General features: G+C 52.4%; 1 protein-coding gene across 2 annotated transcripts in view; it reads left to right on the top strand.

The window, feature by feature from the left end:
• The window catches only part of JAG1 (jagged canonical Notch ligand 1), a 35,375-nt gene extending 22,762 nt beyond the window's left edge, over positions 1 to 12,613 (top strand). Inside the window, exons 9-26 of one of the 2 annotated variants that reach the window (XM_024123389.1) lie at positions 717 to 830; positions 1,409 to 1,522; positions 1,954 to 2,000; positions 2,337 to 2,510; positions 2,912 to 3,062; positions 3,872 to 4,036; positions 4,510 to 4,623; positions 5,120 to 5,233; positions 5,317 to 5,430; positions 5,570 to 5,686; positions 6,179 to 6,206; positions 6,667 to 6,752; positions 7,858 to 7,971; positions 8,495 to 8,604; positions 8,692 to 8,925; positions 9,137 to 9,268; positions 9,458 to 9,608; positions 10,392 to 12,613. In XM_024123389.1, coding sequence (XP_023979157.1) covers positions 717 to 830; positions 1,409 to 1,522; positions 1,954 to 2,000; positions 2,337 to 2,510; positions 2,912 to 3,062; positions 3,872 to 4,036; positions 4,510 to 4,623; positions 5,120 to 5,233; positions 5,317 to 5,430; positions 5,570 to 5,686; positions 6,179 to 6,206; positions 6,667 to 6,752; positions 7,858 to 7,971; positions 8,495 to 8,604; positions 8,692 to 8,925; positions 9,137 to 9,268; positions 9,458 to 9,608; positions 10,392 to 10,849 — 2,537 coding nt within the window. In that variant the 3' untranslated portion in view covers positions 10,850 to 12,613. The remainder of the gene's footprint in view (positions 1 to 716; positions 831 to 1,408; positions 1,523 to 1,953; positions 2,001 to 2,336; positions 2,511 to 2,911; positions 3,063 to 3,871; positions 4,037 to 4,509; positions 4,624 to 5,119; positions 5,234 to 5,316; positions 5,431 to 5,569; positions 5,687 to 6,178; positions 6,207 to 6,666; positions 6,753 to 7,857; positions 7,972 to 8,494; positions 8,605 to 8,691; positions 8,926 to 9,136; positions 9,269 to 9,457; positions 9,609 to 10,391) is intronic. The other variant, XM_028498654.2, reaches the window with a different exon arrangement.
• Positions 12,614 to 13,865: the final 1,252 nt, after the last annotated feature.

Below are 13,865 nucleotides of genomic sequence, written 5' to 3'. Positions count from 1 at the left end.
CCAGGCCCGAGGTCCACGGTCATCAGCTCTCTGAGAACAGCATGCAACACAGTTAAGGAGCTGGGTTCCGGGGTTGGATCACCTGGGCTGGCACCACGGCCGCACCACCCATCACCACTTGTGGGACTGTGGTCACTGCCAACCTGTGCCCTGTTTAAACGGGAGAGTAGCAATTCCCATCTCCTAGGGTTGTGAAGGCTCGGTGAGCAGGTTCATGAGGAGAGCCTGGCACCTCCTACACGGGCAGGAGATGAATCGCTAAGAGGCCTCTGGAGTCTAATTCAGAAGGGGGGAGGTTGGGTACCCCAGGCGTGTGATTTTGGGAAAAGTCTGTGAGTAAATAAGAATATGATTTTTTTTTTTTTTCCACCAGCGAAGAAGTTATTTTTCCTTACCTCTCCTTAGTTACCTCTGCGCCGTGATGAAACTTTTCTTTAAAAATAAAGGGTAGGCAGAGAGAGATGTCCTGAGTTACCGAGGGCTGATGCTCCGGGGATCCAGCTGGCTCTCCCGCCCGCTCAGGTTGCGGATTAAATGAACTGGGCCAGTGGGGGATTTAAAGCTAAAATCAGGCCTTATCGTCATCATAGCAGTCACTTGCAGCAGGTGTCTGGCTCTTAAGTGAAGGCCCCTCATGTGAGGGGTGGTATTAAATTATCTAATTGTCAAATGGATTGAGATTAAATTGCCAACCCTCTCCTCTTTCTGTCGAACAGACATTGATGACTGTTCTCCAAATAACTGTTCCCACGGGGGCACCTGCCAGGACTTGGTTAACGGATTTAAGTGTGTGTGCCCGCCCCAGTGGACGGGCAAAACGTGCCAGTTAGGTAAGAGAATTCTTGCACCGGGGCTGGCTTGGTCCGAGCGATTAAGGGAGATGTGCATGTGGCCAGCGGTGCGAGTTTGCGTGCCATCGTACCAAGAAGTCATTTATTATCTAGGGTCCAGCCAGCGGGCCTGGGAGAAATAACTCGCATGCAAATGGCCTGGCTCTTTGAGGCCCTGTGGGAAAGTCGTGGGATTCCTTGAACCATGTCAATCGTCTGTCTGAGGAGTGTTCAGCTGGGTTCCAAACGGGGATGATCTCATGAGGAATGAGCTGTCTGCATTCTTTTTTGCCACTATTAAATCCCAGCAACTAGGCTGCGCTGGGTTTTGCGCACAGAAGGGCCTAGTGGCTTTCTGCTGTCCTGGCGGGGGCTAGTTGTTAACAGCAGCTGGAACGTTATCAATTAGCATTCCTTATTGGAGCATGGCTAGGGGAGAGGGTTCAGATGTTCAAAGTAGTATCTCTTATTTAGCTAGCTTATTAAACTGTCTCGTTTCAGACAAACTATTGGTATGGTGGTTTTTTTGAGGTGGGGTAGGACCCCATTTCTCACTGTTCATCCCCTCTGTTTTTCAGATGCAAATGAATGCGAGGCCAAACCTTGTGTAAATGCCAAATCCTGTAAGAATCTGATTGCCAGCTACTACTGTGATTGCCTCCCGGGCTGGATGGGTCAGAATTGTGACATAAGTGAGTGAGACTGTTTCAGTTTTGATTTTCATGAAACTGGGGTGTTGAAGGCGTTTGTCAGCCGTACTCAGGCTCCAGGTCTAAGACTTGAGTAGTGGAAGGAGAACCTTATAGAGGGAATGTTTTTGGAGAGGGAGTGATGGGCACAGAAATGAAAACATACACGTTATCAGGCTCATTAGCTGGTAAAAAAAAAAAAAAAAAAAAAACGGCCGTACCTCTGATAAGGTGGCTAAAACAATGATGTGAAGTTTCAGTACCTCAGCCTGGAAGAACTAGGGAGTGTTCCCACCAATAACCTTATTTCACGGGAAGCACACAAGAAATCTGATTGGAGGTTTTTATCTGTCCTGAGCAGAGAAGGCTTTTCAGTTAAGCCCAATTTCAATGTAAATTGCCCCTCCAATACGATGACTTGTTTATTTTTTTAGATATTAATGACTGCCTCGGCCAATGTCAGAATGACGCCTCCTGTCGGGTATGTAAATCTTTGCTTATATCAAAACCTTAGTGATTGACAACAAGCCTTAAGATTTATGTGACCCTGGGAAAGCTCTGTCCCTGGGAGATTTTTAAATGCAGGTGAAAAGTGAGTCTCTGGAAGTTTCACTCAGGCTCATGTTACCCCAGCCTCCTGGGAGTCATCTTGAAGGCATGCACATAGAAATTCCTCTCTCACATTTGGAGAGCTTTGGCATCTCTTTCAGTGAATCAGCTGAACCGCAACAGTCACGCTGAACCACTGAAGCCCTGTGTTTGTGGAGCATCTAGAAAAAAAAGCATGTGTTTCTCACCCTCCTTCTCCTCCCTCCAGGATTTGGTTAATGGTTATCGCTGTATCTGTCCACCTGGCTATGCAGGCGATCACTGTGAGACAGACATCGATGAGTGTGCCAGCAACCCCTGTCTCAACGGGGGTCACTGTCAGAACGAAATCAACAGATTCCAGTGTCTGTGTCCCACTGGTTTCTCTGGAAACCTCTGTCAGGTGAGCCGGGCTAGAGCATCCGATGGCCAAGTTTTCACAGGCAGTCTCCTCCCCCTCCCTTCCCATTCCCCGACCCTGTCTGGAGCCTCCTATTGACTAGGGATCTCTGCTAGACACACGCCGTGGAAGGAGGGTGATGAGTGATTTTCTTCCCATTGTGCGGTAGCCTGTCGATTTCTCTCTGTCCGTTTCATCCCAGACCCAGCACTCTCTCATTCTGCCCTGTTGTCTCAAATGCGTACCTGGACAGTCGCTAGGACACAACTGTAGATCATGCTGGGTGTTCTCCTAACAGAAGCAGACGGAAGGGTCAAATTCCAGTGGCCGCTGCCCCAGAGGAGTCATAATCACGCCTTTGTTTTACTTTGTGTCCCCCCCTCCCCTGCCCGTGGCCCTCGCAGCTGGACATCGATTATTGCGAGCCCAATCCCTGCCAGAACGGTGCCCAGTGCTACAACCGTGCCAGCGACTATTTCTGCAAGTGTCCCGAGGACTATGAAGGCAAGAACTGCTCCCACCTTAAAGACCACTGCCGCACCACCCCCTGTGAAGGTACCTCCCTCCCCGCCTGGGTTCTGGCTTGTCTTCAAGGCTGCTGTCCTCTGCCCGTTCGTCACTGCCCCGTGACACTCGGAGGGAAGCCAGAACACGTGGAAACAACCTATTCAGGCCCACCAGTCGGGGGGACCATACCTGCAAGTAGCCCAGGGCAGAGAAGGGAATTCATTTAGCATCCCCGTTCTGGGGGACGCTGATGTGCAAGGCCGAGACGGATTCCCCAGGGCACCTCTGCCGGTAGAACTTTCTGCCACGGTGATACGTGCACCGTCAGGTACAGTAGCCTCGGGACACGTGTGGCCCGGAGCGTTGAGCGTGTGACCAGGGCAACTAGAAGCCCTGATTTACTTACTTTTCATTTACTTAAATTTAAACGGCCGCCTGTGGCTGCTGTGTGAGATGGCTCAGGCTTCCAGGTTCTGTAAGTTTGTCCTGCAGCCGTAAGTGCCCTTACATCGAGGGAAAGGCTGTTCCTCCTCCTTAGCCAGCTTCCAGCAAATTCGGCAGATGTGTCAGTAGGGGGAGGATGAACAGGGCCCGCAGACACGTGGGCTCCTGGCTCCATAGGGAGAAAACGCCTAAAAGAAAAAAAAAAAATCTCTCCGCCTGGGGTCTCGGCTTTGCCTGTCACAGCGTGACACAGCACGTTGCCAGTCTTGGCCCCCAAGGTGCTGGCTTCTTACCCTCATTAGCCTGGCTAAGGTGCCTGGCTCCAGGAGAGCAGGCGTGGCGTGGGTCCTGGGCTCAGGAACACCGGGCCTTCGGGTCCCTGGCAGGGATCTGACCCCAAGTCTGTCTCGCAGTGATTGACAGCTGCACGGTGGCCATGGCCTCCAACGACACGCCTGAAGGGGTGCGCTATATTTCCTCCAATGTCTGCGGTCCCCACGGGAAGTGCAAGAGTCAGTCGGGAGGCAAATTCACCTGTGACTGTAACAAAGGCTTCACTGGAACGTACTGCCATGAAAGTAAGACCCCGCATCCTCGGGGAACGGGCCGAGGTCCCCCCCAACCCTGCCCCGGCCCAGCTGGGGGGCATCTGGAATCATTTCAGGAGAGACCAGTCCAGGTTTACCATCTACAATCTAAGACTGAGGTCATGTTTAACTTACGAGATCACTGACGCCTCTTCAGTCTTCAGCACGTTTATTTTAGAATGTTCTGGAACCTTACTAGATCGGGTGGTCCGCTTTCCCTAGGAGTTTCCTCCCCACTCTCTCCAAGTAGCTTAGCGCGGGGACATTAAATAGAAGGGACGGGGTGCTCTCTGGAGGCCCCTGCTTGATAAAATTGCCCGCCGGATTCAGAAACAGTCCTGATGGAGTTAAATGTTGAGGTGCCCAGTGTATTTTCTCAGGAGGGGCAGGGAAACCCATAGAACAGTGCTCGGCTGTGGCATTACTTTTCCTTCGTTGACCTGTGTTTGTTTTTCCTTTCACAGATATTAACGACTGTGAGAGCAACCCCTGTAAAAATGGTGGCACTTGCATCGATGGTGTCAACTCCTACAAGTGTATCTGCAGTGGCGGCTGGGAAGGCGCCTACTGTGAGACCAGTGAGTTCAGGGGTCCTTTGGGGACAGACAGCTCTGGGGGGTGTGGGCAGGACGGAATCCACATGGGAAACCTTTCTTCTTCGTGGAAATATCTGGGAGTTAAGACCCCAACAATTCCTGCCCTGGGACGGCATGGCCTGTGTCCTATTTGCATGTGTTGATGCTGACGCCAGCCAGCGGGAAGGAACTTCTGCGGAGGAGCTTATAGAATTAGACCCTGTAATTAGGGTGATAGATATCCCCACTTGCAGGAAAAGTGATCATCTTTCTGTTTGGGTTGTCATTTCTGCCCATCTTGACTTTAACTTCCGTGGCCTGCCGGGGGCTCCTTTATTCCTGGGAAAGGGTGACCGTGTTTAAGTCCCCGGGTGTCTCTGCTGGTTTTGAACTGGGCGTGGAAAGCAGGGGCTGGGGGTGGAGAGATGCAGTCCTTAGGGGTCGCGGGGCGTGGATGGGCCTGGGAGCGTCTTCAGCCGGCCGTCTCCTCTGATTGCAGATATTAACGACTGCAGCCAGAACCCCTGCCACAACGGGGGCTCGTGTCGCGACCTGGTCAACGACTTTTACTGCGACTGTAAAAACGGGTGGAAAGGCAAGACCTGCCACTCTCGTAAGTGGTGGCCGGCCGGGATCCTGCCCTGTCTTCCGTGAGCAGGGCCGGCCAGGGGCTCACGCCGGGATCTTCTCCTCCAGGTGACAGCCAGTGTGACGAGGCTACGTGCAACAATGGTGGCACCTGCTATGACGAGGGGGACGCTTTCAAGTGCATGTGTCCCGGAGGCTGGGAAGGAACGACCTGTAACATAGGTACCTTTCTGCCCTCCCTGGGCTTCACAGGGGCCGTGGGCCTGTGAGCCTATGACTGTTTCCTGGGACCTGGTTTCTGCCCCTCCAGACTGTCGCTGGATCCTCAGGGAGGGTGGCCTTGTCTGCTCTTGTCTTGTAGCCCGCAACAGTAGCTGCCTGCCTAACCCCTGCCACAATGGGGGCACCTGTGTGGTCAACGGCGAGTCCTTCACGTGTGTCTGCAAAGAAGGCTGGGAGGGGCCCATCTGTACGCAGAGTGAGTGTTCCCCCCGCCGCCCGCTTGCCACCTTGAACTCTCTGAGGGCTGCAGGAGTCCATCCTGACACCCCCAGGGACTGGCAATGGAAACCAGAAGCAGAGCTGTTTGATGTCTGCTTCTGCATCACCTGGGTCTCTTCTAATGACTTGATGGGATGCAGCCCTGACCTGGGCATGAGAAAGTCGCCGAGGAGATAAGTGGAGACAGATGGCGTCGTGGTTCCCAGCTGCGGTCTGACCAGCAGCCTGTCTCCATCCATTCTCACACCCTCTGCCCACCCCACCCAGGGCCTCTTCCTGTGCACATGTGTCCCACGGTGAATGGGACCAAGTGTGGTGCGGGCCTGGTTCCACCTGAGCCAGAGGTCTTAAGCTCCTTCTACTGGTGCTAACGACAGCTTTATCATCCGGGTATCGTGGAAATCACTGGTGTTTTTTACTTCGGGCTAAGAAGGCCTCGCTGTTAAGTTGTCTTTTTTTTACTTTGCAGATACCAATGACTGCAGTCCTCATCCCTGGTAAGCATGGCCACCTTCTAAGCTGGCACTTGTTGGCTAAGACACGTGTGGGCATCTCCTGGGGATCTTGTTTAAAGCGCAGGTTCGGATGCAGGAGGTCTGGGGGCTGCTGCACATTCGTCCTCTCTGACAAGCTCCCAGGCAACGCCGATCCTGCTGGTCCGTGGACCACGCTTTAATTAGTCAGGTTGTGTCCTCATTTAGAGCAGTGATTCTCAACCTTGGCTGCACGTGAGCATTACCCGGGGAGCATTAGTAAGTTCCAGTGCCGGGGCTGCATCCGAGACCTGTGATATTAGACTCTGGGGGTGGGACCCAGGCATCAGTGTTTTTAAAGCTCCCAGGCAGTGGTGCGTGTGAGCAGGGGTGAGAGCCCCTGATCGTAACTGGCACGGCTACCTTTGAACTGGCCGGGGGAGTGGTGGACTGGTGGTGACCGAGGGGGTCTTTGCTTTCATAGTTACAACAGTGGCACGTGCGTGGATGGAGAGAACTGGTACCGCTGTGAGTGCGCCCCCGGCTTCGCTGGGCCCGACTGCAGGATAAGTAAGGACCACCTCCGACTGGGTCTCCCCACTCCAAACCCTCAGCCTGAGAGTTTTCATCTTTAAAATAATTACGGCCATGGTTCTAAGTAGCCTTGACAAGTAATCTCCTGCCTCCAGCTGGGATTAAGATGGCCCTGGCCGGCCCCTCCCTGGGGGACACAGCCCTCCTTGCTCTAGGGGAGAGAGCGTCAGCCACAGAATTTGGTGATTAATCTACTCTGAGGTCCTAAGGAAAGAGTGTGCCTGTCCCCGTGACTAACATGAAATTATGGGCAAGCGGACATTGCCACAGCCATGCTGGTGGGGGACAGAGCTAAGGCCACAGAAGGGACTGGGGCTGCGGTTTCCAGGGCTTGATCAGGCCCCGGTGAAATGATTAAACAAAATGGAGGCAGGCAATGCAGTTTTTCAGGAAGTTCACAGTTTACTCTTTATTTTGAGCCTTTTCCCTACTTTTTTTTTTTTTACATGCCCTTTCTTTTGCCAAAAAAGGGGATAGATCAGTTGTACTTCTTTGTGTTCTTGTCCCTAAAGTATTTAAAGTTTTACTGGTCCTTGAGGTCCCCAAGTCTGGGACTTCAAGAACTACTAGATGGGGGAACTGTGTATCTGTTTCATGTTTCTGAATCGGGAGTCGGCAAATTATGGCCTGGGGGCCAAAATAAAGTTTTATTGACACACAGCCACACCCTTGTTGATGTGCTGTCTAGGGCTGCTTTCATGCTGCAACAGAGTTGAGCAATCCTGACAGAGACTCCATGGCCTGCAAAGCCTAAAATACTTACTAGCTGACCCTTTTCAAGATCTTTGCCGGCCCTTGTTCTAAATTGTACTATCAGAGAAAAAGGAACCTCAGTTAAAAATTGCTGCTTCCCCACATGATGCTCAGCTGTTAGAAATCAGGCTAGCGATGATCCTTGCAGGGCAGTGACTGGAGACTTTGGGAGTACTGATGATCTGTTTCTTTATTTGGATGCTGGTCATGTGATGAAAATGCGTTACGCTTATACTTAGAAAGCTCATCTGTACGTTTTGTCAGTAAAAACTTAGAAAAACGTTGCCGCCTCCCACTGGGGCCTAAGCTCGAACTCCATTTTTCCTAGACATCAACGAATGCCAGTCTTCACCTTGTGCCTTCGGGGCAACCTGTGTGGATGAGATCAATGGGTACCGGTGTGTCTGCCCCCCAGGGCACAGTGGTGCTAAATGCCAGGAAGGTACGTGGGCCGGGCCCAGCTGCCCGTGTGTCCTGCGGGCTGAGCGGGCACGGCAGTCCCTGTTTTGACTGTTCGTGAGTGGACACTGTGCTCAGGGAGAGAACAAGGAAGGGGACATCCACTTGGGACCACGGGGAAGGGGAAACCTGAGGCAGGGGTCCCATGAAAACAGGGTAGCTGTTGCCACAACTATGCTGTGTGCCACCCCATCCTCCTCGGACCAGCACTGTATCCAGGGCATGTCCTTTTCCTGGCAAACAGCAGGCTCTCAAGGGGCCAAGCTCACCCGGGAGAGACTCTGCTCACGTCGCATCCCAACGCACTGCACTGACCAAAGCCGGTCACGTGGCCGGGTGCAAAGGCCACCGGGGAGGGAGGGACGCTTGCCCATCGTGGGAGCAACTGTGTTGTCACGGGGCAAGGGGCAACAGGTGTAATCACTTCCCGACGGGCAGGGAGTGAAGAATCGGGAGAACCGTCTCCAGAAAAGGCAACTCGTCCCACTCATGAGTCTCCACCTCAGTTTCAGGGAGATCTTGCATCACCGTGGGGAGCGTGATACCTGATGGGGCCAAGTGGGACGATGACTGCAACACCTGCCAGTGCCTGGATGGGAGGATCGCCTGCTCGAAGGTAGGCGTGGCCCTAGCCGCCGGGGTGTTCTGATTCTGGAACTGCCGGCCGAGCGTCTCCGGAGCTCTACTCTGTCTGTCTCTGCAGGTGTGGTGTGGCCCCCGCCCTTGCTCGCTGCACAAAGGGCACAGCGAGTGCCCCAGCGGGCAGAGCTGCATCCCCATCCTGGACGCCCAGTGCTTCGTGCGGCCCTGCACTGGTGTGGGTGAGTGCCGGTCCTCCAGCCTCCAGCCCGTGAAGACCAAGTGTGCCTCCGACCCCTACTACCAGGACAACTGTGCCAACATCACGTTCACCTTCAACAAGGAGATGATGTCGCCGGTACGGAACACCTTGCTGGCTTTGGAGAGGTGGGGTGTGTCTGCTTGCCCTAAAGCAGGGGCGTCGTGAGCTCGGATCTCCTCCTCCTTAGCCTAGATTCTTGTCTTACACCAGAGCTCAGCTTCTGAATATAGCTTCACTTTCAAGCAAACAGCAGCCTTTTTTCCTTCCGCTCTTTTACACGTGTGTGGATTTAAAAATCTCGTTCTAGGGTCTCACCACAGAGCATATTTGCAGCGAACTGCGGAATTTGAATATTTTGAAGAATGTTTCTGCTGAATATTCAATCTACATAGCTTGCGAGCCTTCCCCTTCTGCAAACAATGAAATACACGTGGCCATTGTGAGTATGAGACCCATGCACGCTTAGTTGTTTGATTTCCAAGTAGCTCAGAAACTTCACTTAGCCAGTGTCCAGATGAGCAGATACATTGAAGGAGAGCTTGACATACACGTGTGGTCAAATAATTTTGAATAAAGGTGACTGTGGAGTGTCCCTGACCCTCTGGTCTGATGAGTCTTCCTTTTCCAGTCTGCTGAAGACATCCGGGATGATGGAAACCCAATCAAGGAAATCACCGACAAAATTATAGATCTTGTTAGTAAACGTGAAGGGAACAGCTCACTGATCGCCGCTGTTGCGGAAGTGAGAGTTCAGAGGCGTCCTCTGAAGAACAGAACAGGTAGGTGGCGGGGGCAGTGGTCCCTTTCTGTGAGGACTGTCACGTCCATCTCATCAATAAGACCAATACAACCGGTGTCCAGTAAAACCGCCAGGGTGGGGAGTTACTTGACGGTTCCCTACTCAAGGACCCCCCCCATTTTTAACTGAGAAAACAGAGGCCGGCTGACGTGACCAAGGTCACAGGGCAAAGGGCAGAGGCAGCCCTCACTTGTTCCCCTGCCTGCAAGCTGTGCTCCGGCAGGCGGGCGCCCTTCCAGGCACGCATTGTCTCTGGGTCCCGGGAAGAGCATGGCTGTGCCTTGAGCGCGTGTCTGTGCGGAGCCTGTCCTGTGCTCCGGTATCGGGGGACAGCCCGTCCTAAGCACTGAGACACGGGTTTGATAGATGGCTCGATGGCCCTGCAGGATGTCCAGAGTCCCCGGTGGACACCCCAAGCATCCCTGTTCTAGTGAAGCGACTTGCTGGGTGCAGGACCACTGGGGGCATTTGAGCCGTCCATGCCAGGACCCTCTTTCTGATGGTTCTGAAAACCGGCTCCTCTAATGAGCTGCCTAAGTAGCCAGACTCCCCGTGACTGGCCCAGATGCTGCTCTGCACCGAGGCGGGAGCCTCTGCGGGCTGCTGCTCGGCCTGGTCTCCCCAGGGATGCTGGATCTCTGAGGATGCTGGGAGGTGATGATGTGTGGTTGGGAAAGGGACTCGTCCCCATGCGCCCTTCTTGGGGACCAAGGACAGGGGAGCCGTGGGCGCGGGGCTCACGGGGGGTGCCCCTGCCTTGCAGATTTCCTGGTGCCCCTGCTGAGCTCGGTCCTGACCGTGGCCTGGGTCTGCTGCCTGGTGACCGCCTTCTACTGGTGCGTGCGCAAGCGGCGGAAGCCCGGCAGCCACGCGCGCTCGGCCTCTGAGGAGAGCACCACCAACAACGTGCGGGAACAGCTGAACCAGATCAAGAACCCCATCGAGAAGCACGGGGCCAACACAGTCCCCATCAAGGACTACGAGAACAAGAACTCCAAAATGTCCAAAATAAGGACACACAACTCGGAGGTGGAAGAGGACGACATGGACAAGCACCAGCAGAAAGCCCGCTTCGCCAGGCAGGCCACGTACACGCTGGTCGACAGAGAGGAGAAGTCCCCCCACGGCACGCCGGCCAAACACCCGAACTGGACAAACAAACAGGACAACAGAGACCTGGAGAGCGCGCAGAGCCTGAACCGCATGGAGTACATCGTATAGCAGACGGCGGGCAGGGTCTGAGGGCGCCCGGGGTTCCTGAAGCTTCTCCAGCTGTCCTGTCGTGTTCCGGTCCCAGGCTGTCCTTGACGTAGAATCCCTGTGTTAATTTAAGTTCTGACAAGCTGGCTTACACTGGCAATGGTAGTTTCTGTGGTTGGCTGGGCAGCACTGCATCGCACAGCTATGCAAACACCAGGCCCCGGGGCCCCGCACCTGTCGGATCAGGCTCCCAGGAGAACACCCGGCCCCCCGAGGCCTCCAGCCTCCACTTCTGCCAGATGTCCCGATGGTGATGCAGTCTTAGGATCATAGTTTTTATTTATATTTATTGACTCTTGAGTTGTTTTTGTATATTGGTTTTATGATGACGTCCAAGTAGTTCTGTATTTGAAAAGTGCCTTTGCAGCTCAGAACCACAGCAACTATCACAAATGAGTTTATTATTTATTTTTTTTATTGTATTTTGTTGTTGTTGTTGGGGGAGGGGGACTTTGATGTCAGCAGTTGCTGGTAAAATGAAGAATTTAAAGAGGAAAAATGTGTCAAAAGTAGAATTTTGTATAGTTCTGTAAATAATTCTTTTTTATTAATCACTGTGTATATTTGATTTATTAACTTAATAATCAAGAGCCTTAAGACATCATTCCTTTTTATTTATATGTACGTGTTTAGAATTGAAGGTTTTTGATAGCGTTGTAAGCGTATGGCTTTATTTTTTTGACCTTATTTTCTTATTACGTGTTGCCTATAAGCCAAAATTAAGGTGTTTGAAAATAGTTTATTTTAAGACAATAGGATGGCCTTCTGTGCCTGGAATACTGGTGGAGTTTTTTTTTTTTTTTTTTTTTTTTCGTACGACGTCAGATGTTTAAAACCCCGACTGAGGCAGTTTGAGAGTTAGTTAGAACAAGTTTTTTTGTTTGTTTGTTTGTTTTTTTGTTTTGCTTTAGACTTGAAAGAGACAGGCAGGTGATCTGCTACCGAGCAGTTTAAGGGAACAAGCTGAGCTATGACTAAACGTAGCCAAAACGTGAGTGGTTGAAGATCATTAAAGATATCAAATTAATTGTGTGAAGCTGGAAGCACACCAATCTTATCTTGTAAATTCTGATTTCTTTTCACCATTCGTAATGTAAGACTGAACCACTTGTAGATTTGATTTTTTGTTGTTATCTACTGCATTTAGGGAGTATTCTCATAAGCTAGTTGAATACTTGAACCGTAAAATGTCCAGAAAGGTCACTGTTTAGATTTGCCAGAGTCCACTGCCTGCCTTAAGTGAGGAAATCAAAATGCTATGACGAAATTTAAGATCAAAAAGACTTATTAAAAACTGATTTCGTTGGTTCACCGTTAAGACCGGAAGATCCTTTGTATTGTCCTCTTAGTGTTACATGAACATAAACATACATCTTTGATGTGTTGTTCCTGGCAATAAATTTTGAAGTCATATTTATTAAATTTTTTTGTACGAAAACACGGACCAGTGTGGCCTCTTCTGAGCTTACGTAGTTCTGCCTGGCTCTGCCTTGTGCCTTTGCCACCGCCCTGGGTCTGTCCTGGTGACTGGGTTGTGAGAAGTAGGCTGTGCTTGACAGGGGCCCCCATCAAGAACGGAAAGCCTTTTCAGCCGTAACATTCTCGAAACCCCGAGGGGCTGCTGTGAAGCTGGAGCTGTGAGCCCCGTCTTGGGGGCCTAGATGCCCTTGTTATTCGACAGCAAGTGTGAATACTGCTTGAATAAACACCACTGGATTAATGGCCTGCAGTGTGGACTGAATTGTTTTGAGCACTTGCGGGGAACGCCCACCGCAGTAAAAGGGTTTTAAATAGCTTGGAATTGGTGCTGGGGGATTAGGAGGGAGACTGGATGCTTTCTCTCCGCCCCGCCCCCCCCCCCCCCCCCCCCCCGGCTGTTTGGATGAATGTGGATGTCCTGCCGTCTCTGCAGACCACACCCTTGTGGCTTTTGTGCACCTTGCGCCTCTGGGCTGGGCTCCGCAGGAGGTGGTGGTTACAAGCTTCTGGGGTGAGGGCCCTTCTTGCTCCTAGGGAGTGCGCGAGTGGCTGGCCTCCCGGGCACCCTTGGGGTGCCAGAGCTGGGCTGCTCCGACCTGTAAAGGGCAGGTGAGCTGTGGTGGTTGCTCGTGGCTGCTGGGGCCAGAGGCCAACAAGCCTGCCCCACATGGCGGGGCGGGGTGGAATGGGGGAAGCTTTGCCTCTGGCATCTCGGCACTGAGGGATGAACCACCAGTGACAGGCACGCGGACCGCTTCCAGCAGCTTTGAGGAGTTGCCAGGAGTTCCCTCCTCTGGTTAGGAAGCTATAGCTTACCCTCCTCGAGCTGTGACACCCAGGCTGTCACCCCCCTCTCCAGTCATCATAGTATGACTCCAGCTGGAGTGACAAACTGAGCGGAGGAAAAGCTACAGGATGTTTATCTTTCTTCATTCTTGGGAAGCTTCTCTTTCTCCCAGGCTAGGAGGTGTGTCCCGATGGGCATCTTGGTTAAGAATGGATGGCGGGTTGAAGTGTCCCTGGTTCCCTGTGCACGAGTGGAGGCCATCAGGGGAATCAGTCCGGGACAGAGTTTTGGCTTGGGGAGGGAGCGCAAAGGACCTGGACTGTGACGGGTCTGGGTTTCCACGCTGTCTCCCTGTCCTGGTACGGCCCCCGTATCACTGCTCTGCGGGGGTCGGGTCAGAGGGAGGGAGCAGTGCTTTCCCGGTACAGGCCCGATGAGCAGGACAGTCTGAGTTCAAATGCTACCTTGCCCTGGTGGTTTGTAAACTTGGATTCTACAGGACCCAGAATTCCCTGGGTAGTTGCCAAAGGCTTGTGTGCCAAGCAAAAAGTTTAATGAGCCTCTGCAATTCTTAATTCCAGGAGGGAAGTGATCTTGTGATTGTTATTTTAAGGAGCCTTCTATGCAGGACACGCTGGGTAGTGGAAAGGATGAGATGGTCTCATCTGGACAGGGCTCAAAGCCACAACCTTGGTCGTTAAGGGCGGTGGT

The sequence above is a fragment of the Physeter macrocephalus genome, chromosome 14 (genome assembly GCF_002837175.3).
Source record: "Physeter macrocephalus isolate SW-GA chromosome 14, ASM283717v5, whole genome shotgun sequence".
Lineage (NCBI taxonomy): Eukaryota > Metazoa > Chordata > Mammalia > Artiodactyla > Physeteridae > Physeter > Physeter macrocephalus.
This window is presented reverse-complemented; position numbering and strand designations above follow the sequence as displayed.